Source organism: Pteropus medius, unplaced genomic scaffold (genome assembly GCF_902729225.1).
Source record: "Pteropus medius unplaced genomic scaffold, Ma_sr-lr_union100, whole genome shotgun sequence".
Lineage (NCBI taxonomy): Eukaryota > Metazoa > Chordata > Mammalia > Chiroptera > Pteropodidae > Pteropus > Pteropus medius.
In genome coordinates, this window is record NW_024342475.1 from 183,447 (window position 1) to 208,502 (window position 25,056).

At 54.0% G+C, this 25,056-nt stretch overlaps 4 protein-coding genes across 10 annotated transcripts; 2 read left to right on the forward strand and 2 right to left on the reverse strand.

Moving 5' to 3' along the window:
- Positions 1–194: 194 nt before the first annotated feature.
- IRGQ (immunity related GTPase Q) lies at positions 195–7,405 on the reverse strand. Of its 3 annotated transcripts, none has more exons than XM_039866061.1 (3): positions 7,269–7,405; positions 6,084–6,615; positions 195–4,832 (listed from the first exon to the last, which is right to left on the reverse strand). In XM_039866061.1, exons 2-3 carry the CDS (start codon positions 6,611–6,613, stop codon positions 3,503–3,505), a joined length of 1,860 nt encoding a protein of 619 aa, XP_039721995.1. In that variant the 5' UTR covers positions 6,614–6,615; positions 7,269–7,405; the 3' UTR covers positions 195–3,502. The 3 variants fall into 3 exon arrangements, with proteins under 3 accessions (XP_039721995.1, XP_039721994.1, XP_039721993.1); XM_039866060.1 differs by lacking the exon at positions 7,269–7,405 and adding an exon at positions 7,034–7,164; XM_039866059.1 differs by lacking the exon at positions 7,269–7,405 and adding an exon at positions 6,886–7,067.
- Positions 7,086–11,659, forward strand: ZNF576 (zinc finger protein 576). Of its 4 annotated transcripts, none has more exons than XR_005653556.1 (3): positions 7,086–7,226; positions 7,315–8,155; positions 8,647–9,911. XR_005653556.1 is itself a non-coding variant. In XM_039866070.1 (3 exons), exons 2-3 carry the CDS (start codon positions 8,071–8,073, stop codon positions 10,197–10,199), a joined length of 513 nt encoding a protein of 170 aa, XP_039722004.1. In that variant the 5' UTR covers positions 7,545–7,798; positions 8,045–8,070; the 3' UTR covers positions 10,200–11,659. The 4 variants fall into 4 exon arrangements, 3 of the variants coding, with proteins under 3 accessions (XP_039722004.1, XP_039722005.1, XP_039722003.1); XM_039866070.1 differs by lacking the exon at positions 7,086–7,226 and having other exon boundaries at positions 7,545–7,798; positions 8,045–8,155; positions 9,772–11,659; XM_039866071.1 differs by lacking the exon at positions 7,086–7,226 and having other exon boundaries at positions 7,658–7,798; positions 8,055–8,155; positions 9,772–11,659.
- Positions 7,295–24,937, reverse strand: ZNF428 (zinc finger protein 428). Of its 2 annotated transcripts, XR_005653555.1 has the most exons (4): positions 22,074–22,206; positions 16,699–17,187; positions 15,012–15,143; positions 7,295–7,500 (listed from the first exon to the last, which is right to left on the reverse strand). XR_005653555.1 is itself a non-coding variant. In XM_039866068.1 (3 exons), exons 2-3 carry the CDS (start codon positions 22,147–22,149, stop codon positions 16,688–16,690), a joined length of 576 nt encoding a protein of 191 aa, XP_039722002.1. In that variant the 5' UTR covers positions 22,150–22,276; positions 24,691–24,937; the 3' UTR covers positions 16,523–16,687. The 2 variants fall into 2 exon arrangements, 1 of the variants encoding a protein (XP_039722002.1); XM_039866068.1 differs by lacking the exons at positions 7,295–7,500; positions 15,012–15,143 and adding an exon at positions 24,691–24,937 and having other exon boundaries at positions 16,523–17,187; positions 22,074–22,276.
- Positions 19,479–22,127, forward strand: SRRM5 (serine/arginine repetitive matrix 5). The gene is given in 5 exon segments (XM_039866074.1): positions 19,479–20,494; positions 20,533–21,169; positions 21,270–21,459; positions 21,566–21,630; positions 21,842–22,127. Coding segments are annotated over 5 exon segments (2,070 nt in total). The 5' UTR covers positions 19,479–19,589; the 3' UTR covers positions 22,115–22,127.
- Positions 24,938–25,056: the final 119 nt, after the last annotated feature.

Sequence of the window (25,056 nt, forward strand, 5' to 3'; positions counted from 1 at the left end):
AAGGTGGAAAGTCATCGGTCCGCCCAAACCCCAGGCAAAACTCAGAAACAGATAAAGTCTCTTGATTCTAGCTCAAGGGAGTCTTTCTTGCACAGACCCCTACCATCCTCCTCTCTCAGATCCCGACGTCCAGCCTTCCAGATCCAGTTAAAATCCCAAGTATCGTTTTTTACCCAAATAACACAGACACAATGGTATTTCTACCCATTTTTATTCACTCCCCCAAAAAGCACCGCAGGCCAACCACACCCTCGATTCGCCCTTCACGGTTCCCCACTCAATGCACGGAAGTCCTTCAATTATCATCCAGAAATGTAGGAACCTCAACTAAGGGGATGAGCTTGTCTCAATCACCCAGGTTCTTTGTGCCTATTTTGCTTCTGGCATTGGCAATGCCAAGGTCCGTCACACTTTTCCTTGAATTCTTGTCTTCGGGGGTCTTCCAGCCTGGAGGTGTCACACAGACACACCCAGATGGCAGCCAGCCACAGTTCAAAAGGGAGGTTGAGTCTTTTCTTCTTAGATGCTCCCAGAGACAGGTGCCTCACTAGCAACCTTATGCCTCTTCGAAGCCTAAAATTCAGTGCCATCAAAAGTCATGATTTAAAAGGCGACCACTTCAAAAATGCCGACATACACCTATACACAGTAACACGATCAGCACTCCTCAATGGACAGAGGCACGCACAAACAAAACTCGGTCTTGCTTTCTCCGATACAACCCCTGGCATGACCCCCACTGGCATGAGAGCAGAGGGAATTTGGAGCAGGGGAGCAGAGACGTCAGACGGGACCACATCGGAGACGATGTCAAAGCGGCAGAAAAAGACAAGGGCACTCTGTGAGCAAAGGCATCGGGGCGAGACGGCAGGTGCCCAGACTGGAGTTGTCTTGGTGCTGCCCGGGGCTGAGGGCACGTCTGTACATGCACTGAATTCTCACCATGACCCTGTGAGGTGGATGACCATTTGCCGAGTGACTTGTTCAAGGTCACCACCCAGTGTCAGCGGGACTGCCTGACCCTAGAGCTATGCTAATGAAATTTCATTTCCTTAAGGCTGAAAGCTTTGAGGACAATGCCTGAGCCATTTCGTATAAAGCCAAAAGCTTTTTAGCTTTTTCCTATCTTGGCCATCTTGACTTTGATGGGACAAATTGTGCCAACGGTGGGAATTCAAGCTGGAGACGGGGGAGTCATCTCTCAAGTATCTGCCCCACAGAATGGTTACTCTCATCTTCAGTTCTCAAAGGGAATAGGGTCTGGGAAGTAGGTATGGTTCTCATCCAGCCCTTACATTTTACAGATGGGCGAATGAGGCAGCAGTTCAAGTCACCCAGAGTGACAGTGGCAAAGTCGTGTTTGTTTCCCAGGCCCCCTGACCTCAGACAGGTGCTTTCTCTCCTATCAGGTGCTTGTTTCTTCCCCCACCTCACGCCTTTTCTATCTTGTGGCAGGAGGCTGACAATCTATATTCCAACCCTAGTTCTGCCACTGACTAATGAATTAAAACAATATTTACTAAGCACCTACTGTGTCAAGCACTATAGTGCTGGGGGGGAGGGGCAGAGAACAAGACAAAGAAGATAATAACCAATAAACAGGTAAGTAAATAAATAAAGTGATTTTCTATAGTAATAATTGCTATACAGAAAATTAAAAGGGCTGAGAAGAATAATGGGGTGGGGGGAGGAGTGGGCTACTTCAGTTACAGTGGTCTGGGAAGGCCTCTTTGAGGGGGCACTTGAGCTGAGACCTGATTGACAAAAGGAGTCAGCCATGGAAATCCGGGGGCAGAGCATTCTAAGCAGAGCGAATTGCAAGTACAAAGGTCCTGAGGCAGGACCCAAGGCGGCCCATTCAAGCATGGGAAGGAAGATCTAGCTGGCTGATTGGGGGATGGGGTAGGGCAGAGAATGAGAACAGGCAGGGGCCAGACCACGTAGGGTCTTGCTAGGCTGTTGGGCCTAGAGCTTGCCCTGTCTGGGCTTTGCTCACCCCATCTATCATAAAAGAAATTCTACTGGATAGCTTCTCAGGTCCCCTTTGTTTTTGACACCAAAGAATCTGTGACCTGTGGCTGTTCCTCTATATGTAGGTGGCAGCTTAGAACATTCCGGGCACTGTGGTTTCTGCCTTTGCCTAACTCATGGCACATTCTCAGGGGCTAGAACACCTTCCCAACCGTCCTGTGGGTCCCTTGCTCACTGTGGCACTCTCTGTGTACACCAGAAGGCAGAGCCTCTTGAGGATGCCTGACGGAGCCAACACAGAGACGCCTGGATTAGGGCAGTACGGCTGCTTCTCCAAAAAGGCAGGTGTACGAAATACCAAGGCCAGAAGGGGTTCAGGTTTAATGACAGAAAAAATCAAGACCAAAAGAAGATAGAAACCACTAAAGGAGAGAGGGACAGAGGGACAGACTCCCCAGGGAGCCCTCAAATTGCTCAGCACCTATGAAATGGGGGCAGTCTTATCCCTTCCCAAAGTTACAGAGCGGGACGGTTTCCAGGACCCGAATCCATAGAGACTTGCAGGAGTAACTCTGAGGTACAGGCTCTTGCCTTTCCACACCCAGAAGGCTTCGTTCCTGGTCTCTGGCTACCCCCAGAGGCCACCGCATCCCTCTTGCCTCCTCCCCTCATTTTCATGGGACCATCTCCCCACAACAGCTGGGAATGCAGTCTGCTCCACCAGGCTCCCCGGGGAGCAAATATTAAACATCCCTCGGGGTTTCCAGCTGTCACACAGTTTCCTGTTCCCGTCTCTGGATGTAGACCTCCCGCCATCCTCCCAGAATTAGGAACCACAGTCCACAGCCCTTTTGGGATCCAGGAAGCCAAGACCCCAGAGACTGCCATCCCTCCATGAAGATTCAAAGCCCCACTGCCTTTTGAAGACCTCGAGGCTGTGTGCAGGGCAATCCCTCCCCCCCCAAGAAATCTAGACCCTTTGTGGCTCGGACGCCCAAGGGCTCCAGCTCCCTGGAGTACCCCGACCCAGTCCTCCACACCAGGATCCCCAGGATCCCCTCCACACGGCGAGCCCAGCAGGAAGCAGGGCTTACACTCCCCCTCTCACTGGAGGCCTAGACTTCCAACAGATCGTTTCCACTCCCCTGAAGACCAAGATATACCTCCTTCTAGGAGTCTAACCCCTCAGCTCCCCTCAGGACACAAGTCTGGGGGGATTATTTTATGATCCCTAAAATAATCAGGAGTCCTGACCTCCAGATTCTATTCCCCTCCAAGACCCTGTGAATACGGGTGACTAGAAGTCACATATCCCAACCAGCAGTCAGCACCTCATCCCCTTCAAGTACATAGGAGTTGGAGTGACAGCCGGGTGCTGCCATGTCAGAGGCCCTGACGTCCCATGCCAGAGTCTGGACCCCCACTTCCCCTCCCACTAAATAGGACTTAGAATTCTCACCCCTCCAGCAAACAGCCAAGAAGCAGGGCATCCCTAAATCCCCAACCCTCATCCCACCCCTTACCCCGCCCCTCACTGTGCAGGAGCATCGGGTGCCAGCACCGCCTCAGCGTCCGCCAGCATCTCGTCCAGCGCCTGCAGCAGGACACCGTGCGCCGCGCGGTAGCCCAGGCCGCCGGTGGCCGCCGCGCCACCCGCAGGCCACAGGAAGGAGAGCGCGCCCAGGGCCGCGCCCCCGGCAGTGCCCTCGCCTGCCCAGGCGCCCAGCCTCGCCTCCACTTCAGCACGTGTCACCGGGCCTGGGAAGCGTGTCCTCTTTGCCAGCTCCCCAGGCGCTAGGCCCAGCGCGCACTCACGTCGGGCCAGCGCCGCGGGTTCGCGCCCTAGCGCCCGCCGCCACTCCGCTAGCTGACCGCGCAGAAGCGCCACGTCGCAGGCCCAGCCGAGCCCGGGTACTGGTGCTGCCGCTGCCGCCAGGCTAGCCAGCAGAGCCGGCCGCCACGCCCCAGCCCGCAGCGCTGCAGCCTTGGTTCGGGCCGCTTGCGGAGACGCGGGTGGCAGCGCCAGCAGCAGCGCCCCGGCCTGGGCTGGGGGAAGCACGCGCCGCAGCCACTCGCAAAGCCCAGGGAGTCCGCCCGGCCTCAGGGGGAACACGGGCGGTGGCGCCTCCTCCAGCACCTCCCACGTCTCATCCTCCGGGCTCAAGGCGGCTGCACGCTCTGAGTCCCCGCTGCTCGACTGCTTCAAGCCACCAACCTGCTGCAAACTCTCACTGCCCGCTTTTCCTGAACTTTCCTCACTGCCTACTTTTTGCGATCCAGAGCTATGTTTCTCCCTTCCCTCGCTGCGCGAATCCTCCGACGCCCCTCTGCCTGCGTTCTCTAAATTCTCGCTGCTGGGCTTCTCCGCCTTTTCTTCTTCCAGAGGCTCGGGATCCTCGCCCTCTCCGTCTGTTCGCACGCAGACCAGGGGTGCATCTGGTAGCACCAAGGGCCGGACCTGGGCCCAGTTATTCTCAGTGGGGGCTCCAGGGGTGACGAGGATGAGGGCGTCGTAGTGGGTAGGGTGGGAGGCGGCAGCAGTGCCCGCAGAGCCAAGAGGCACAGTCCAGAACATCACATTAGGGCGCTCTGGGGCCGGGTACGGCGTGGGCGCCACAGGCTCTGAAGTAGGCGCGGCACCTGGGTCCCCGGGATCCAACCCGAGCAGCACATCCAGCACACGGCCCATGTCAGCTGTGCCTGCAATGCCCAGGTCCAGCCGCGCACTGCCCAGTCGCTCCAGGCTGGCGCGAACCCACGACAGCGCTGCCTCCAGGCCACCGGTCTCGAAGGCTTCACGCACAGCCTCCAGCTCTGCTGCGCCCAGCACCTCGAAGCCATCTTGAGCTGGTGGCAGGAGCCTGTGGGGACAGGAAGGGATGGGGTGAAGGGCAGAAGAGGGGCTAAACGCTGGAGAACTGGGCTATGGGTACAGGTCGGGGCTATAAAGACAAGGGTGGAGCTTTCTGAATAATCCCCGAATGAGGTGTGAGCAGGAAGAGGGAGGGGTGACTAAGGGCCCAGCAAATAGATACCAGGGCTATGAAGAAAACGGAGGGGCTTAAAGCAGGGATGAGGTGGCTTGACTGAGGTCAGATTTCCAACAAAACCTAAAATCGAGACCCCTGCTAAGTATCCCCAGGACAGAGTATTTGGGAGCAAGGCTTTAACAAGGAACTTGCAAGGTTAAGAAAAAGCTATGCTGGGCGCGGCAAAACAGAGTGGGGCTTCGAGCAAAATCATAATCTCAACCGTACTGTGGACTAAATGAAAGTCTAGCACTATTCACGATTGCACATGGGCCAAGCCACCAAGTGCGCTCTGAGGCTGGGTGTAAGGAGGGGAGCAAAGGGGAGAAGCCTCATCTATTAGTTCTCACCAAGGGGGTGTGGCTAAAGAAAAGAAGAACAGAGGGCCCGGAGAAGAGGCTGTCCCCCTCTCCCAGCCTCATTATGAGGTCCATGAAATGAGGCAGCTAGGGGTTAGGGAGAAAATTCAGGAGGTAGCCAGCAGGTGGGCACAGAAAAGAGAGGGGGTTAGAGTAAGGACATGGAGGAGGGCACGCAGAAATAACAAAGCTCACTGAGGGTTTGGCTTGAGGGTGACTGCGGTGGCTGGAGAACCAAGCTGATGGAGAGGACGAGAGACTCGAGGGTGGGAGTCTCCGTGTAAAATCTCCGTGAAGGTCACAAGCTTGTGAGGGCCGAGAGCTTTCCTTCAAACTTTTGCCTGGGGGCAGTCTTTGGGTGACAGGTCCCGGCCTCTCCTGGAATTCGTTAGTGAGTGGTGCTTGAGACCTCAGAGCGCTAGGAGGAGGCTGGACCTGGATGACAGGTCTGGACCTCCAGCTGGCCCTTAGCTAGGGCGGGACCTAGGTGACAGAAAAGGGTCAGGCACGAGGACTTGCTCTGGTGGAGCCTCGTTGACCTCAAAACCTGCACTGAAGGGCGGGACTTGGATGCAGGAGCAGGGCCTCCAGCAGATATCTCTTTAAGGGGAGCCCCAAACTCGCTAGAGGCGGGGTCTCGCGGACCTCAAAGAACACCACAGGAGAGTGCGGTCTTGATTGAAAAACCAGGCCTCCCCTACCCACTCTGAAACGCCGCGCTCACCTCTGCAGCGCGTCCGCTTGGCTCCGCAGCGCCCCCCGCAGGCGCTCCAGCTCCTCGCAGCTGTCACTGCTGCTGCACTCAGCCGGCAGCACGAAGAGGGGTGCGGCTCCCAAGCCCGCGCTGTCCAGCAGGGCCGCCGTCTGATCCCGGGCCTGGGCTTCATTCCGTGGATCTCCAGGACGGAGGTTCAGCACAGCCAGCAGTGGGGTCCCTCGGGCCAGGGCGGCCCGCGCTGCCTCCCCCAGCGCTGGAGCCAAGGGCTCGCTGTTCCCCTCCGGGCCTGGCAGCACCAATACCAGCACGTTAGCCTCCGCCGCCCACGGCCCCGGCGCTGCGGGTGGGCAGCTCAGCTCGCCCAGAAAGAGGCCTGGCCCCGCAGCTCGCAGGCTGGGGATCCCGGGGTCTGATCGTCCATCGGGGATCTCTACCATCTCCACACCCCTGTCGCACAGCTCTGCGATGAGCGCAGACTTCCCTGAGCCCGGAGGCCCCAGGAACAAGGCGGTCACGTCACCCCGCGGAGGAAGCATAGCTGGAAAGCAAGAAGTGGGGAAGAGCCGGGTCAGGGAGCACCCAGCCTTTTTCTTTCCTAATCATCTCACTCTGGTCCCAGACTTCAGTCCTCCACCTAGAAATCCGGTGCCCAGACCCTATTCCCCAGGGAGCCGGAGTCTTGTCCGACCCTCTCTCTGGATGAGTTTCCCTTTCTTCTTCAAACACTGAGCAATCTAGTCTCCAGCCCCGTCCTCCCTCAGGGACACAGATGTTTTTATCCCCCACGCCTCCCTTCCAAATCACCAACCGTGCGAACAGCCGGCACACGCGAGAGCGCAGTTGTTGGCGGTGGGTCAGCTGCTGAGAAGCCCCGCCCCTAGGTCAGGCGGACGGAGCCCGAAGGGGCTGGAGCGCCGGGATTTGGGGACGTTCAGACAGGTTCGGGGGGCTCTAACCTGACGTCACTCCTTTTAGGAGGGGGTGTGTCTGGGAAGCGTGATCTCGGGGACACAGCCCTTTGCAGCGCCTGCGCAGAACGGCCAGAATGCGCTCACTAACCAACTCCTGCCGCCGCAGGGCCGGGAACAATGAGGGAGCCAGAGAGCCTGCGCACCAGGAGCATCTAGCACACTTGCGCAATAAGCTTCGGTCTGTACGGCACGGGTGGCTCGTAACGTCATCATAACGCACCCCAGTGCAGAGAAGGACCCCATCGGTTTTTTTTTTTTTTTTTGAGGCCCGAGTAGGCGACTGCATTACTGCCGGATGGCAATCCGAGATCCCGGCTTCGAGAGGCTCATCAGGCGAAAGGGCGTGGAGACCACCGGGACCTTGAGGCTCCGTGGCCCTACCCCGCTTCTCTCCGCGCGGCGGCGCTGTGGCCAGCAACTGACAGGCGCGACGAAAGGCAGCCCTCTGCTGTCTGGAGAAAAGCGGAGGCCTGGGTTACCCGCCTGGGGAGGAGGGAGCCGAGGGCAATGCTTGAGGCATCGGGACACAGCGGCTGAAATCGCGCGTGGGAGGCAGGGGATTTGGGTCAAACAAGAGTTACAGGATGTCAGAGAAGGATGTCTCCCGGGAAGAGGCAGGCTAAAGCGTTGGGTACCACTACCTGCCTCAGGACACGTGGGGGAAGAGGATGAGGATGGTGTCAAAGATCAAGGGTTCCACGCTCTGACTTCTGGGAGCTAGTTTTGATGTAGGGCTTAGATCTCACACAGGTAAGATGGCTCTAAGGCAAGTCACAAACTGAGGAATCAAATCTTTTGGACGGGTTAAAGCTCCTCTAGTAAGAGCTCCATCAGGTTAGAGTTCAAGGAGATGGTATCTCAGTGGGGTGGGGGGGGCGGGTAAAAGGCGGGCAAGGAGAGCCTCTCTTTCAAAGGTCAGAGGATTAGTGGGCTCTCTAAGGCTGGCGACAGATGAGCGACTTCATCTTACTTACTATTCTGTCATGCGTACTCCAGTCTTGACCAGAGGGGTCCCAGTCACCATGGAGGACCCAGCCTCCCGAGAGACCATGGAGCAGCAGGATTCATCCAACGAGAGGAGCCCCCGCAGTAACAGAGGCAACATCTGTGAGTACTACTGGCCAGAGGATGCAGTGCAGGAGATGGGCTAAACGGCTTTCTATAGTGTCGATGCAGGGACGTGCCTGTTGGGGAGCTGCCCTACCAGGAACTGGCACTCCCCATCCTCACCCTTATTACACTCAGACGCACCCACCCTGCTCTATCCACATAAGTGTGAATGGGATGCAGATCAGAGGGACAAAGTAGCATCCAGAGCATTGGGGCGGGAGATGTGGCTGGGAAAGATCAGAGATGGCGAGAAGAGCCCCAAGGTTTCAGTCCCAACTCTGCCTCAGACTTTCAGTGCGATTTGGGCCTTGGTTTCTGTCTGTCAAAGGGGTTGCTACTACTCACCTCACGGGAGTTTTGGGGATTAGCGGCAGAAAAGAGCAAAGCTTGAGGCTAATTGAAGGTGGCCAGTTTGACATAATAATAGCAACAGCTTCTATTGAATGTTTACTTTGTGCTAGGCCATTAACACTCATTATCTCTTTCAGTCCTCCTAAGAGACCCTTTGAAACTGGTTATTGCTACTTTAAGATGAGGGAGCTAAGGCAAAGAGAGTCTAAACATTTGTAAATTGAGCCAGTGTCCATGCTCTCCAGCCAAAGACCCCCTCACACCTACAGGGGAACAGCTGGGTTTATTGCTCACAGCACTGAGGAAGCACACACACCATGGGGGCATTGTGGGGCATCTCTGTAACAGAGCATTATAAAAGACTGATCAAGGACTAGCGCTTTTGGTAGGTGGCTTTGGAGAGGGTTCAAAGAGAGGTTTTGCTCTGGACTGGATGGTGCCAGGAAGCTGGGGGAATTGTATGGTTGGCTGTCTTTAAAAATCCTATCTAGAAGGCAGAGGAACAAAGCAAGGCACAAGCTGTGATTGGTAAAGCAGCAGAAGCCACTCCTATTAGGACTGGAGGGTGTTTGGTCATTTTTGTGGCTCAGACAACGTTCACCTTTTGTCTGTGTTCAGAAGCTACTACTATGGCATGGTCTTGTCCTGATTCATGTCAGTCACAGCGTGGCCTTGTCTGAAGATGTTCTGTGACATTATTTATGTTCAAAAGAATAACAAAGCTGACCGATTCCCCAGCCAGCTGCTGGCCGTGGAGCTGCTTTTCTCTTTCTCAGTAGTAGTAACTGCAAACCATTGTGTGGGACTGTTCTAAGCACTTATTTAAATTCGCTTGTTTATTCCCTACAACAACCCTATGAGGTACATACTGATATGGTTCTAAGCCCCCCATTTTCCAGATAAGGAAACTGTTGCGCCTGCCTAGCAAGGAGAGCCGGGATTCGGTCCCAGGCAGTCTGGCTCCAGAGGCTGTGTTTCAATCACACAGCTCTCCCGGAAGCACAGACTCCTGGGTTCCAGTCCTGACTCCTTTTCATTTCCTAGCCTCATGACTGTGGGCAAGTTGCCTAACCTTTTTTGAGCCTCAGTCTGCTCATCCATAAAACAGGTCCAGTAATAATCTGCCAGTACCACTGTCCAACCCTGTTGTACAGTCTGGCACATAGTAAGCCCGAATGTTAATTGCTGGCATGACTCTGGGGCTTGGGAGAGGTCCTGGAGACTGCCGCTGGCCTCCCCCGACTTCTCCCCACGTCCCTCAGGCCATCTGGGGGCCCTGCAATGCACCCGCTGCCTCATCACCTTCGCCAATTCCAAGTTCCAGGAGCGTCACATGAAGCGGGAGCACCCAGCGGACTTCGTGGCCCAGAAGCTGCAGGGGGCCCTCTTCATCTGCTTCACCTGCGCCCGCGCCTTCCTCTCCTCCAAGACCCTGATTGCCCACCAGCGTGGCCACGGTCCCGCCGCCAGGCCCTCCCCACCAGCTGCACCCGGCACTGGCCAGCCCACCTTTCCCTGTCCTGACTGTGGCAAGACCTTTGGGCAGGCCGCTTCTCTGAGGCAGCACCGCCAGATGCATGACGCCTGCACCCCTCCAGGCCCCTTCGCCTGCACTGAGTGTGGTCAGGACTTTGCCCAGGAAGCTGGGCTGCATCAACACTACATCCAGCATGCCCGGGGGGAGCTCTGAGGGCAGCTTCAGTCCTCCCTGGGGCAATCAGGGCCCAGTTGCTGGTGCGACCCACCTGATACGGGATGGGCCCTTTGAGGGATTTGCTTCCCTCCCCGGAAAGGCAAAGGGCTCCTGATAAATAAGATCCAGAAGATGCTTATTCTAGGGTTTCAGTCCTTGGAAGACACAAGGACCTTCAGGGAAATAGTAAAATCAGACAATAGTGACATTCTTATTTGTTTAAAAAAAAAAAATGAACAAGAAAGAGGGAAAATTGTTTTTTGCATCTCTCTCATTCCCAGTTAAACAGTTCGACATCACAAGTAGCTGCAGATTGTGTAATCACCTTTAATTCTTCCCAGATGGATGCTGGACTGTAGAAGCAAATTGCCCTGGACTTGTGCCTGAATGGGGACAGGGAAGGAGAGGTGTTGCTGGCCTGCAATGCCACCAGACGGGTCACAGACGTGGAGCAACTTGGGCCTTTAGGGATAGGGCAGCAAAGTTGGAACTGTACTGAGTTACATGGGGGGTTGTAATTCGAGTTCTTGTCACCCCCTACCCCCTGCCAGCCTTTCCCACTCAAAGAAGGGCCACGGCATTGGATGGCTTCCCCCTCCCCCAATAATTTATTGCCCATTTTAATAATTTTATGTACCATTCTGATCATGAAAGATTTTTTATATGTGTAGGTGAGATCGCGCGAATAAACAGAAATAGTATCTAAAAACAGAAAAGGTCTGCATTAAGGTATCTAAACAAGAAACTCTGGCTTTTTATCAGCAATTCCCAGAGAACACAGGAAGGGAGTGAGGAGTCGGGGGGAGCTCAGGGCTGAGCCAGACTGGCCCTGTGAGGAAACTGGTTTGGAATCAAACAGAGATACCTTCTGTTTCCTGTTGCATTTGGCCAACACTGGAAGATCTCCCATTAAGATCCAATTTTCAGCTCTTAAAGGTCCAACCCGGGATTGAGTCCCACAGGGCCAGCTTTCCTGCCTTACATTACCTACCTTGGACCTAGAGACAGTGGCGATGCCCTACATACATAATCATAGATAGACTCATTTGAATTGAGGGGTGTTTTTAAAGCCTACAGCAGGGATGGATGTAGTAGAGACTGACAGCTGTCTCCCCAATATTTAGCTAGGCATATGGTGGCCACAAAGACTACATTTCCCAGATTCCCTTGCAGCTACATGTGGCCACGTGACGGGGTTCAGGCTACATTTCTGGGTAGAGCCCTCAAGCTTCAGAAAGGGATGTGCCCTTACTCTACCTCCCTGCCTGGAGTGTGGACACGGTATCTAGCCATCTTGAACCACGAGAGCAACACGTGGGATGGCAGAGCAACGAGACAGCAGGAGTCCCGGTCCCTGGTCAACTTCATGGAGCAGAGCCATCATCCCAGCCCTAGGACATCCACCACTTCCCTATAGTCTTGTAAGAGAGAAATAAACCTCTGTCCCATTTAAGCCACCAATAGTTTGGGTCTGTCACATGCAGTATAGTTTATAGCCTGAGGCATTAGTTTGCAAACTCCAGCCAAATACAGCCTGCCTGCTGGTTTTACAAATAAGGTTTTATCAGAACGCAATCATACTCATTCATGTACATATTATCCATGGCTGTTTTCACAAAGAACAGATTTAAGTAGTTGCAACAGAGATCACGTGGGCCACAAGGCCTAAAATAGTTACCATCTAGCCCTTTACAGTAAAAGTTTGCTGACCTCTTCTCTAACTGACAGACATACCACCTACTCTGAGCCTAGAAACAAATGTGTTCAGGATTTGGGGCAGGGCCAGCTAGCCTGGATTTCTGCTGGGATGGCTTATGGGGAAACTGATTTGGAGTCAGTTGGCCATCACTTTTTTCTGAGATACCAACTTCACCAAAGCTAAGTATTTCCTCTGGCGCCTGGTGAAAGCCCAGAAGTTTCCGACCACCCCGCTCAGTGGCTACCCCAAACCCAAACCTAAGGACCCGACCCCGCATGCTCTCCTGATAGACAGCTGCCTGCTCAAGCATGCCCTTGGCTTCCTGCGGTCTCTACTCTCCAGATGTCAGGTCCCCAAACTTTAAATAGCATCACTGGTGACTCCCAAATCTTTATCTTTAGCCCAAATCCCAAACTTCCCTCAACATGAGATACAGCCACCTGGACGAGAGATGTGAGTTGCAAACTTAAAATGGGTCATCTCGACTCCTGCAGCCCCCTACCTCCACCACAACTGCCACATTAGTAAAACTGTGCATTCTACTTCTAAATTCTTTGAGCCTACTTCTCTCCCCACTCTAATTGCTCCCCTCCAGTCTCCATCACAGACCACCCCCTGCGTGTACGTAAATCAGCTTGTGTCGCTCATTTAAAACCCTCCAATGGACCCAAGCATACCTCCACCTGGGTCTGTCCCGCCATGGCCTTCCCCTCCTGCCTGACAGAAAGGTCCTGACAGACTCAGACTCAGTCCCTTGAAACCGGTGGGAAAAAAGAGATTCTCTTTTCAGTAGTTCTAATAAAATTCCCAGAACTGAGTTACATCAGGGAAGAAAGAAAAAACCCCTCCAATGGAATCCCATAAATAACACCCAGAGACTCACCCAGGCCCACAAAACCCAACAATGACTGGGCCCCAACCCACTAAGCAATCTCAACTCTCCTTGCTCTGTCTCCTTCGCTGTACTCCAGCCACACACACCAGGCTGGCTTCTGCCTCAGGGCCTTTGCACTTGCTATTCCGGCTGCCCAGAGAGGTCCTGCTCAACCTGCTTGGCTAAAGTAGCACTTCCAACTCTTACCCTGATTTAATTTCTTCTCAGCATTCCTCAACACCTGGAATTATCGCACTTTTGTTTATTTCATTATCTGTGTCCTTATGCTGGAATGAATCCAAGCTCCCAAGGGCAAGCATCGTGTCTTCCTCCCTGCTTCATCCCTAGCACCTGGGACAGCGCTTACCATGGAGGCTCAGAAATATTCCTTGACTGTGTGTTTACCCAGTGCCTCTTGGCCTCCAGCCTGCTGTAGAGAGCTGGCTTCCTGAAGTTCTGCCCATGAGAGGTATGGGCGGAAGGAAGGTAAAGATGGGGGAAAGGCTTCACATTGCTCTGGCTGGGCTCCAGTACCTTTCTGTACTCTCACGCGAGGTACCATGCCCCCTCGTCACCGGTTCCTGCACCAACCACACGTGGCCTGCCCTCCAGGCTCCCGCTGGGCTCTGTTCATCTCCCTTCTCTTTCTGTATGCCAGTCCTAGAGGTAGAAGCTTCTTGCAGACACTAATTTCTCGGTTACCTCACTTTTCCATGTTTATGCTTCCAGCCCTCTAACTCCTGTGTGACCAATTCCCCGTATTAAGTCCTCCCTTTGGTTTTCAGACCCTGACTGGGCCCCTAGGAAGTGAACGGCCCCGCTGGCAGCAGACCCAGCCTCCTGACTCCTAGTCTCTCCTGCTCCTTAGGAATTTTTGCTGACGACTGGTAATTCTCTACATCCGTGCTTAGAAAGTCCCTCTCTTAAGGCAGAAAAGGGCTTAAGCATGCTGCCCCAGGCAATAAAATCCATCCGTGTTGTTTTAATGACCTGTGCATTTCTGCTTCGACAATTCTGAGATTTGCTGATGCTGTGCTATAGTGGGTATGACAGTCTCAGTTCAAAGACTGGATAAATGTCAGATTCTGAGCTTCTAGGATGAAAAGCGTGGGTTTCTAAAGATGTGCTGCTCTAAGATCCTGTAAGTGTAACATACATCAAATGCAAACGCTCTTCGGGGCCAAGCAGATGCCATCGATCACTGAAGCACACACATGTGAGGGGTACAGATGCCAGACAGTGGGGACCGGGCACACGGCAGGGAATGTCCATTAACATGAAGTGATCCCTACTTAGGTTCAGCCAACTACTCTACTCCCCCATGGGACTGTGGGTTCAGCAGTCCAGGTCTCACAATTTTTCAAGAGAAGCCAGAAACCTCCATTTCTATGTAAAACCTGCCCATTTTTAAATGTTGGTAACCAATGTGATTTAAAAACCTCAAAAACTCTGTGGAGACCAAATATACTTTTCTGCAAGTCAGATGGTGGCTGGGGACAGCCAGACTGCCATTTCTGCTGTGTGGCTTAGAGGCTAAGAATGTGTGTGCTCTACATCCGGTTGTTTGGAATCAAACCTGAGCTCTGCTAGTTACTAGCTGTGCAGATGCAGATAACTCTGCATCTCTGTACCCGTCGCAGCAGCTGTAAAATGGTCACGGAGGCAGCCTCTGTGCTTCTAAGGATTACAACGATGATTCAGACTTGAGAGAGAAAGCCAGTTGGTATAATGGTCTACACAGCCTGGCCCTCTGCCCCTCTCTGACCTTGCCCTCCCACTAGTCTTCTGCCTGCCTTCCTTAGCAACAGCCTCGTGGCCCCATGAGCTCTACCACAAACATCCCAAGCAGACTCCTACCTCAGGGCCTTTGCACGTGCTGTTCCTGGTCACATGGCTCACTGCTTCCCCTCCTCTAGCTCTCTGCTCTGATGTCACCTTCTCAGTGAAGCCTTCCTAACCACCCTCTCTGAAACCCCATCACACATACACAAGCCTCCCCCCATCCTCCTTCCCTTTTCCTCCACAGCCCTTAGTACCTTCTAACAATCTTACACACTTTATATTTTACTTAAATATCTAATTAAGTGTCTGTCTGTCTTCCCCAATATAATATAACATCCACAAAAGCAGTGATCTTGGTTCATCATGTTCACCAGCTCCCCAAATAGTGGCTGCATCTCATAAGTGCTCAACAAATCAGTATTGAATGAATGAGTAAATAAATAACAGTCCCTACCTCATCAGGATCCAAGGCGACTGTCCATACAAAGCGCTTAGCCCAGGGCCTGGTCCGCTGTGAGCGCTGACTTAATGATGGCCATTACGGTAATTCAGGGTCTAGTCGTGAAGGTTCTTAGTTGCCAAGCTTCTATGAGTTAACACACGTAAAGCGCCTTAGAACAGGGCTTGGCACACACTAAATGCTCAGTAAATGGTAACTATCATTTATAATTAGGCATCTATTTTCAAAGCAGCTTTGGCGCCAAGCTTCTGCGAATGGGTACTTCCCACCTCAGAGCGAGAGCCAGGTTGGACGAGGCTGTGGAAGCTGGCCCTCTGCTCCCCTCCGAGAGTACCACCCCAGGTCCACCCTGCCTCCCTCTGCGCCAGCCACTCGGGCCTTCCCGATGCGGGCAGGCTCTTCCCACGGACGTGCACGGTGTCCCCTTCAGGTCTGTCACCTTTCCAGGGAGGATGACATGATTTAAAACTGCAACCCCGTCCCAGAACCCTCCCCCTTTCTCTGCTTTATTCTTCTCCACCATCCAGCATATGCCACATCTTACTTGTTTACTGCCTGTCCCCACCAGCGGCCCCGTCCCACTCCCACATAAGCTTCGCGAGGACAAGGATTTTATTTTATTCACAGGCATATTCCCAATGCTTAGCACACAGCAGGTACTCAAAAGATGTCTATTAAATGAATTAATGGATCACAGGTCTTACCTCACAGAGTTATTCTAAGAACCTGATGATCTCATGCAAATAAAATGCAGAACTCCCTAAGCGCTGGAAAAATGACAGCTGTGATTACACTTAAGGTTCTATTTTTGTAAGTTCCTAGATGCACAACTTGTATGAGTCAACATATATCAAGCTCTTGAAGTGGCACTTGGCACCCAGGAAGTGCGCGGGAAGCATAGCAACGATTATAATGAAAGTCCTCTCTGTGAAGTTCTTAAGCGAAGTGGCAGAGAACACGAGCTGTTCTCCACCAACCGTTTTCTGCTTTCCGGGCACTTGTCTAGACTGCCTTTCCCAGACTCCTTTGCAGGGAGCTGTGGCCACGTGACTGATTCCTCAGCAAAGGAACATAAATGGAAGCAGCACATGCCACTTCTGGGCTGGCGCCTGGGAGGAAGTGTGTGTACCTCTCCAGGCACCCAGGCCACTGCTGCCCTACCATGGCCATACAGATGAAGACAGGCTTCAGGGACAGCCTGGGTCCCCAAATTACCAGATGGGGAAGGGCTGCCTGCCTGCCAACCTAAAACACCCACCCAAGACTATTACTAGAGCGAGAAACAAAATTCTGTTGTTGGAGCCTGCACCTCACCGGGTCTGTGAGTAAATACATGGAAAGCACACCGAACATAAGCTCTCAGCATCCACGTTAATTATCTTGGCAATGACAACCCTACAGTTCGCCCAAGGGGACCAGCGGGATGGGGGTGAACGGCCAAGCGCATGCCTCACACACGGAGGGGACACGCGGATGCCCCGCCCCAAACGCACGCTGCACCGACACACACGGAACTCGGCTTTTATTCTGGCCTCACACATCTGCAGCTGAGACAACACAGACCAGCGCTTCCCGTCCCCAGACCACGGCGACCACCGCGGCCACCCCCGTTCCCTCCGCCCCCTCCTCCCACCCGCCCCTTCGGCCAAGCTCCCCGGTGGGGGCTCCGCCTACACCTCACCCCGGGCGTGCAGCATGAAGTGGCCATGCAGCTCCCCGAGGCTGTCGAAGGAATCCTCGCACTCCGTGCAGTGGAAGGTGCCCTCCTCGTCCTCGTCCTCCTCGTCACCCCGCCCCGCCGGCCGGCCCTCCCCAGCCCGAGGTGGCTCCTCCTCTTCCTCCCCGAGGGCCCTGCCGTCGGGGGCTGGCGCTTCCTGGGGGGCTGTAGCAGGGCAGCAGAGCCGGCAGGGTGGGGTGCCCGGAGGGGCTTCCCCAAGAGGCGAGCGGCCACAGAGCTGGCAGGGCTGAGCTGGGGGCCCCGGGGGCTGGGCTGCGCGGGGGGCCCGGCGGGAAGGGCCGCCCCGGCCCCCGCCCAGGCGCTGCTTCACCTTGTAGCCAGGGTCGTACTCGGGGTCGTCAGTGGTCTCCTCTTCCTCCTCCTCCTCGTCTTCCTCCTCGTCGGAGTCCGGCTCTGAGAGTGTGTACTCGGAGTCAGAGGAATGCTCGGGGCCTGCGGGGGCGGGCAGGGAAAGAGAGGGGCATTAGGACAGAGGGCTGTGCCCGGCTGTCCCCTCCCTGGGTCCCATTCGGGGTCCCCACCATATGGAAGGGCAGCCTGGGCACAACTCTTTCCTTCCCCGGCGCACAGGACGGGCCTAGCACACAGCAGGTGCCGGAGCGGATGAGTGCCTTGTAAGAACTACATCTTAAAGGGTTAAGGAGGACACAATTAGGACAAAAAGTAGGAAGAATAAAAACAGTGACAACAGCAGCAGCATCCATTGCTATTGGAAGCAGCCTATTCTTATGGATTAAGTCACCTAATCCTTACAGCAACCCTGTGAGGTAAGTACTATTATTATTTCTAAGTGACAAACAAGGAAACCGAGGCAGGATACAGAGCAGTTAGGCCTCCAGTCTCATAGCTGTAATAGGGAAAGCTAAATATGGGTGATGGCCTACACTGGATCATTTTAGGGAGATAAAACATTTGAACAGGCATTTAAGCAAATTAAAACACGCAATACAGATGTACTCTGACCAGTGGTTTTATGTACAGTCATGCGCAGCTTAATGACAGGGGTGCATTCTGAGAAATGCGTCGCTAGGCGATTTCGTGGCTGTGATTCTGTGGTCGTGCGAACATCACGGAGTGCACTTGCACAAACCTGGAGGTCTAGCCTACTGCACACCCAGGCTACTGCTCTGCGGGGAGGAAAAATAATTCTCTCTATCCTTCTGGGTTCTTAGCTGAGACATCCCTGTAACACAAGACAGATTAACAGGAGAAAAAAGTCTAATGACATGTGTACTTCCTGTATGTATGGAAGAGACCCAAGAAAACTGAGGAACTCCTCGAAATGGCTGAAGCCACCACCTAAAACACCAGATTACCAGGAAAAGCACAATCACCAAGAATAAGGTTGTTATGCACATTTAAATCCTCCTCCTCAGCACTAAAAAGTTTTCTAGCAATAAAGTGAGGCACACACCCTCACAGATGGAATTTCCCTTACAAATGTAAATGTCTTTTATAAAGGGTCATTTCTCCTCAATTTTAGGAACTGCCGGTGGACCCTTGAACACCAGGGTCAACTGAAAAGTCCTACTATGAGCATGCCTGCGCAGTTCAGACCTGGCTGTTCGTGGGTTTATCGTATTTGGGGTGCCGCCCACAACTCCTAGGCCGCAGACCTCGCCAGCATGTCACTACGGTGAATACTGCAGGCCCTGTCGCACAGCGGCATCTGTGCAGTGCACTGAGCTATGCTGAGACGGCCGTGACGTCACCAGTGTGGCAGTGCCACCCTAATCTTATGGGACCACCGTCACATATGCAGGCAGTTGTTGACTACTGTGATTTCCTGGGTATGAAGGATTTAGGTTAAAAAAGGGGAAAAAAAAAAAATTAAAGTCCAGGACAGGAAAGGGTGACGCGAGCGGCTGTTACGGGGGGTGCACACACAAACCCTGGTGTGGGAGGGCAGAGTCTCCATTTTGGTAGAAAATCCTGGCTTCTTCAGGTACAGTGGCAGGAGCCTGCCAAAAGCGTCTCCTAGGCCTGCAGCAGCCTTGTCCTGCGTCCACCCGCCCCCCACCCCTGGTCCCTCCTTCCTCAGTTTCCTCTGGCAGCCCAGAGGGATCCCGGTAAACCGAGCCCGCCACACCGGGCCCCTCGCGGCCCCTCCACACCGCGGGCATTCATCCACCTCAGGGCCTCGCCAGCCTTTCTGCAGATGGACCAAGGCTTGCTCTGGGCCCTTCGCCACATCTCTGCCCAAGTGTCACCTTCTCAATGGCTCCTTGGTCATTGTGTCTAACCAACAATCCCTCCCCAGCACTTCCTATGTCCCCAACTCTGCTTTATTTTTCTTTTCAACTTCTTTTATATAACATCTCCTTGTGTTTATTACGCGTCCCTAAAAGCAGGGACTTCGTCTGGTTCATTGCTTGGGTGGCCCCAAGGCCCTGATCTCCCTCTTCCAGGCCTTCACGTCTGCTCTTCTCCTACCAGGGGACACCTTTCCCTCTCTACTAGCAAACTCCCGCTCTTTAAGGCAGTCACATGTCACCTCTGTGAGGTCCTCCCTGACTACCCAGGAGGTCAGTGTCTCTCTTCTTGGGGCCCCCTAACAACCCCCGACCACATGAGCAGTGACTGTCTGGGTCTAGAGACTGGATTCTCCTGAAAGGTAAGACCTGGCTGGCTACCTGTCTCTGTGTCGCCAGCAATACTGAGCCTGAGGCAGCCTCAGGAGACATTTGCTGAATGGCTGCAAAAGGCAGAGGAAACATCTCTGCCACCTCTGACTTCACACTACCTGCCCTCCAGAGTCTTCCGTGCCCACTGTGACTTCATGCAGTTGTCTGTGAAAGGCAATCAGGTCGTCGTTCACGGCTACCAGGTCTTTCATGTCCACTGTGACTTCCAGGATCACAAGCCCTTTTGCGTCCACCATGCCTTCTCCACCTACAAGACCCTCGAAGCCCAGCACGCCTCCGGCGTCCACTAGACCCTCGATGCCCACAGTATCTCCCAAGCCTCCTGCGTCCTTGAAGACCACTAAATCGGCAGCGCCCACCAAGCCATCGATGGCCCCCGACCCAGCTGTGAGCCCGAGCAGTTCCAAGTCTACCAAATGGGCAAGTACAAAGCCAGTCCCTTCTAACCAGCCCAGCGGCAGGTCCCAAGTCCGCAGCAGGGTGAGAACACCTAGCAAGGCCAGCACTGATACCAGGGCCAGCAAAGCCAGCAAGGCTGGCGGGGTAAGACACCACCAGCGGAAGGGCGCACACAGCCGGGGTAGAACTCCCAGCAGGAGGGGAAACCAGAGCTCCAAGAGGTCACCCAGCAGGGCCAGCACTCCCAGCAGGAAGAGAACTCTGGGTGCAAAACGAGGTACTCCCAGCAGGGGGAGGACCCCTACTTCTCAGCAAAAACGGGGTCGGAGGAAGAGTTACAGCCGGCCTAGAACCAACAACCAGGAAAGGAGTGAGAGCCAGCATAGAAACATGAGCAGAGAGAAGAGTTATAGCCCACCAGGAGCCTCGGGTATGGGGAATACTTCCAGGCTGGCTGCAACCCCCAGCAGGGCAAAGAGTTACAGTCCCACCAGAACTTCCTTCAAGGAGACGGGCTGCAGCCAGTCTCCATCGCCACCGAGGAGGGTGAAGAGTTATAGTCAACTGCTTAACCCTGCCGGGGCCTGGAGTTATGACCCATTTAAAATGTCCATCAGGGTCAAGAGTTACAGTATGGGTGGTGCACTCAGCAGGACCCGAAGTCACAGCCGATCCGGCACCCCCGGCAGGACCAAGTCACACAGCCGATCTTGGCACCCCCAGCAGGACCAAGTCACAGCCGATCTGGCACCCCCAGCAGGACCCGAAGTCACAGCCGATCTGACACCCCCAGCAGGACCCGAAGTCACAGCTGGTCTAGAACTCCCAGAAGGGCAAGAAGTTGCAGTCGGAAGAGGACCCACAGCAGGGAGAGAAGTCACAGTTGTGAGAGAGATCGTAGTAGGGCGAGAAGTCAAACACGGAAGGAAACTGCCAGCCAGATGAGAAGACATAGCCAGTCTAGAGCCCGCAGCAAGGAGAAAAGTTATAACCAATCTAGAACCCCCAGAAGGGAAAGAAGTCACAGCCAGTCTAGAAGCCCCAGCGAGGAGAGAGATCACAGACGATCTAGAAGCCCTAGCAAGGAGAAAGGTCGCAGACAATCTAGAAGCCCCTGGAAGGACAGAGGTCACAGACGATCTAGAACTCCCAGCAAGGAGAGAGATCGTAGCCGATCTAGAAGCTCCAGAAAAGAGAGAGATTGCAGCCGATCTAGAAGCTCCAGTAAGGAAAGAGAACATAGCCAATCTAGAAGCTCCGGGAAGAAAAGATATCACAGCCGATCTCGAAGCTCCAGCAAGGAAAGAGAGAACAGCCGAACTAGAACTCCCAGGAAAGAGAGCTATCACAGCAGAACAGGAACCCCCGGCATAGAGAGATCATCACAGCCCAACTAGAACCTGCAGAGAGAGCACCTAACATCTAGAACCCCAGCAAGAGAGAGATCACGGGCCGAAGCCAGGAGCCTACAGCAAGAGAGAGCACAGTTGGTCTAGAACCTCCAGCAAGGAGAGAGAGCGTGGTCGAGCTAGAGGCTCAAGCAAGGAGAGCATCCACAGCCGATCTGGAACCTCCAGCAAGGAAAGAAATCGCAGCCACGCTAAAACCTCTAGCAGGAAAGAGCACAGCGGGTCTAGAACCCCCAGCAGGAGAGAGCACAGCAGGCTCAGGAACCCCCAGCAAGGGAGAGCACCCACAGCCGCATCTAGGAACCCTCTGGAAGGCAGGAGAGAGTTCGAGAGCTGTGAACGTCCCAAGCCAGAAAGAGCAAAGCCGCTCAGGAACCCCTGTAAGCGAGAGACGCAGCCAAGCTTAAACCTCCAGCAAGAGAGCACAGCTGGTCTAGAACCCTACAAAGAGAGTAATCCACAGTCATCCAGGAACCCCCAGCGAGGCAGACCAGAGCTGTAAGCCAGGAACCCTCCAGCAAAGAGAGAGATCGCAGCCATCTAGAACCCCCAGCAAGGAGAGAGAGAGATCACAGCCAAGCTTAGAACCCTCCAGCAAGAGAGAGATCGCAGCCAATCTAGAACCCCCAGGAGGAGAGCATTCACAGCCAATCTAGAACGCCTAGCGAGGAGAGAGATGACAGCCAATCTAGAATCCCCAGAAGTCTCAGCTGGAAGCAATCCCCTAGCAGGGCACAGAGTCCCAGTCGAAACAGAACACCTAGTGAGACACGGAGCCTCTCCCCCTCAAGATTTCTCGGAGCAATCCCAGTCCCAAACCAGGATAATACTGAAGCCAACGCTACCACTTCTAAGGCCGCCTCACCTGGAGAGAGGTCCTCATCGTCTTCTTCCAAGCTGGCGTAGCCCCCAGTCTCAGCTGGCTCACGGGTCTCTGTCATGGCCAGGGGAGGGGACAGGAGACAGGAGCAGAGCAGCAGCTGGGCAGCGTCCCTCCCTGGCCAGCTCTCCACAGCCACACCTCGGCCACAAGTTCTCTAATGCAAGATGTCAGCAGGTAGAGGGATGCTGGACGGGGGAAGGAAAGGCCTGTGGTGACAATAAATTTTTACATAGCATCTGCCTCCCCAGGCTCAGCTGTGTGCTCAGTGCCGGCAGTGAGGCAAAGATGACCCCAGATCTGTCCGACTGCCTGCAGAGACTTGGCTGCAGGCCCTGCCCCTCTGTAGGCCTTAATTTCTCCATCTGGGCAACAAAGCTGTCTGTGGTTCTGATCCAGCGGGGTGGGGAAGGGTAACATTCCAAATAGCACGGACACCAATCGGAACTGAGAGTGGAATATTGTCCTATGCCAGGCATTAATCCTTTAGTGGCTGGACTGTCGGAAAGGCTGGGGTTGGGGGAGGGTCCAAAGCGACAGTTGGGGATATGGATTACTTGGTGTAGTGGTGAAATACCAACCAATCCAGAAGTATTTAAGTATTTAAACAACTGTAACGGCTGCACTAGCCTGTGAACATCAGCCCTAGTTCTGTATCAATTTAAACTTTGGCAAGATAGTGTCTAGATCTGCCACATTCTAGCTGTGTAGCTTCAAGCAAACGATCTAACTTCTCTACTTGTTTCTTTCTCCATACAAAAAGGGCTTCCACAGCTTAATTCATGTACAACCTCATAAACATGTTGAGACGGCTTATCTCCTTTGTACAGACGAAGAAACTGAGGCACAGAAAGGATTAACAAGTAGCCCAAGGTCACACCAAGTGGTAGGTATGTGAACTAGAATTTAAAGCCACATCATCCTACCTTCCATACAATGAACCTTTGGCTGAAAGTACTTTTCAAAAACTCAGTAGGTTCATTCATATAAATTGCTCACGTGTGGCAGGTACTCCATCAACAGCTGCTGTTACGACTCCCACTCCCGACTCTCTGTGAAGCCCAGCCAACCCAGATTTCTCACCTCTCCCTGGGACGCCAGGACTTTTCACATCTGTGGGTCTTAGCAAATCCTGCTGTTCCTGTCTACAATGTCCATCTTTCCCCCTTGTCAGCCTGGAGAACTCCTACTGACCCTCCACACATCACCTCAAACACAAGAACTTCTGTACTATTATTTCCCAGCTCTAATACCAGTTCTGCTTCTATCAAGAAGCAGCCTCTTAACTCCTCTTTCTCTCCCTCTTCACCAATACCTCCTTACACACACACACTCCCCTTCTTTGTCTCCTTCTGCACTTCCTAACAGGGAGGGCCAGGAAGAACAAGTTAGTGAAGGTGCAGGCAGCCTCAGCTGCACCTCTTATGTGCCAAGGGCTGTGCTGGGTGCTAGGTATACAATGCTGGAAAATACATGATCCCTTTAAAACCAGGGAGTCGAGTTTAATGCTGGGGACTATAGAGAAAAAGTAAGAATGAAGTCTAACAGAGGTTGGGCCATCAGAGGGCGGGCATCAACGGTAGGGGAGCTTTTTAAAGACACCAGGATATGGGCTTTAAGGACAGAGGGAGTCATAACTGGCAGAGGACAGTTCTCATAATACCCTATTGCCTGTAGGGCCCCAGGTACTTCGGGAATTCTATTTTATGTCAGGATACGGTTGCCGATTTAGTAAATAAAAACAGATGACGCCCAGTTAAATCTGAATTTCAGACAAAGGATTATTTAATCTACATGTATTCCATGCGATATTTGGAATGGTCATTTGTTTACCTGAAATCGAGTTTAACTGGGCGTTTTCTATTTCAACTGGCAACCCTAAATCAGGGCCAGTTAGGGCCTCCTGAGATTCCAGGAGACAATGCTCACCAGTCTAGCCTACCCTTTCCCAAGCTCACATCACACAAGGCCCGTTCCAGAGTATTCCAGATGTCAGGTGAAAGCATTCCTTGGTGCACAAGTCCCATTCCTACAATGACTATGGCGGCCAAACTGGCTCCCATGATCTTAGAAGGGCATAAATGAGACTCCCTCATACCATGTTGGGGAGACCCCACAATGTCCTGAGCCTATAGCAATCAACTCCCAAGATGCCAGGGCACAGTAAAGACCACTCCCCACAACACCCTGCGGCGATTCTTCTCAAGATGCCCCAGGTCTATAATGACCACCTTCCAAGGTGCTCAGCGTCGAAGCACTCCCAAGTTTCCAAAATGCTCAGCAGAGAGTGTCTGACAAAAGGGACCAGCTCGCCGCAAGGAGCTAGGCTAATTCTTCCCTGAATGCTCCAGGCCTATAACGACTAGTGGACCGACTCCCATAACGTTTAGTGCCGGACAACCCGTTTTCCCAGAATGCCCCGGGTCGGCACGGAGCCGCGTGGGGGCGGGGGGGACAGGGAGCCTCGGTCTCGCCCTCAGGCCACCACGGCCCGAGACCGCGGCCGGCCCCGCGGTGACGGGAGCCGTCACTCCCGTCATGCAGCGGTGCCATAGCGCCCGCTTCCCAGCATGCCCCGCGCGCCTGGATCCCGGACACTCACCGGCGAGGGCGGCCCCCGCTCCGGCTCGGCGGCGGCGGCGGCTGCACGCCCGGGCTCGGCGCCTGCGCTGCAAATGGGGTAGGAGGGAGCGCGAGGGGCGTGAAGAGCCTAGGGCGCTTGCGCCGCGAAATGGACCATTCCTGGCTCACGTGTGAAGAGGGGCTCCCCGAGTCGGGCCATCGACCGGGCCCGCGCAGGGGGTTCCGGGCTTTGCCCCTCGCTGTCCGGATTTACTTGGTACAGTCCGCAGCCCGACGGCGCTAGAAGCTGCAGGGCTCGCGCGTGCGTGAGTGGGGCAGGAACGCGCCTTATAGAAGATGGGATGCGCTGGGGGTGGGGGCGCAGGGTCCGGATCCTGGACCTGAG

Excerpts from the sequence above, each read along its gene's own strand:
- IRGQ (XM_039866061.1), bottom strand. The coding sequence starts at position 6,613 with ATGCTTCCTCCGCGGGGTGACGTGACCGCCTTGTTCCTGGGGCCTCCG. Across the intron at positions 4,833-6,083 it reads CAAGCGGACGCGCTGCAGAG|GCTCCTGCCACCAGCTCAAG; the intron begins GTGAGCGCGGCG and ends CTGTCCCCACAG.
- ZNF576 (XM_039866069.1), top strand. The coding sequence starts at position 8,032 with ATGCGTACTCCAGTCTTGACCAGAGGGGTCCCAGTCACCATGGAGGAC. Across the intron at positions 8,156-9,771 it reads CAGTAACAGAGGCAACATCT|GCCATCTGGGGGCCCTGCAA; the intron begins GTGAGTACTACT and ends CACGTCCCTCAG.
- ZNF428 (XM_039866068.1), bottom strand. The coding sequence starts at position 22,149 with ATGACAGAGACCCGTGAGCCAGCTGAGACTGGGGGCTACGCCAGCTTG. Across the intron at positions 17,188-22,073 it reads CGATGAGGACCTCTCTCCAG|GCCCCGAGCATTCCTCTGAC; the intron begins GTGAGGCGGCCT and ends CCGCCCCCGCAG.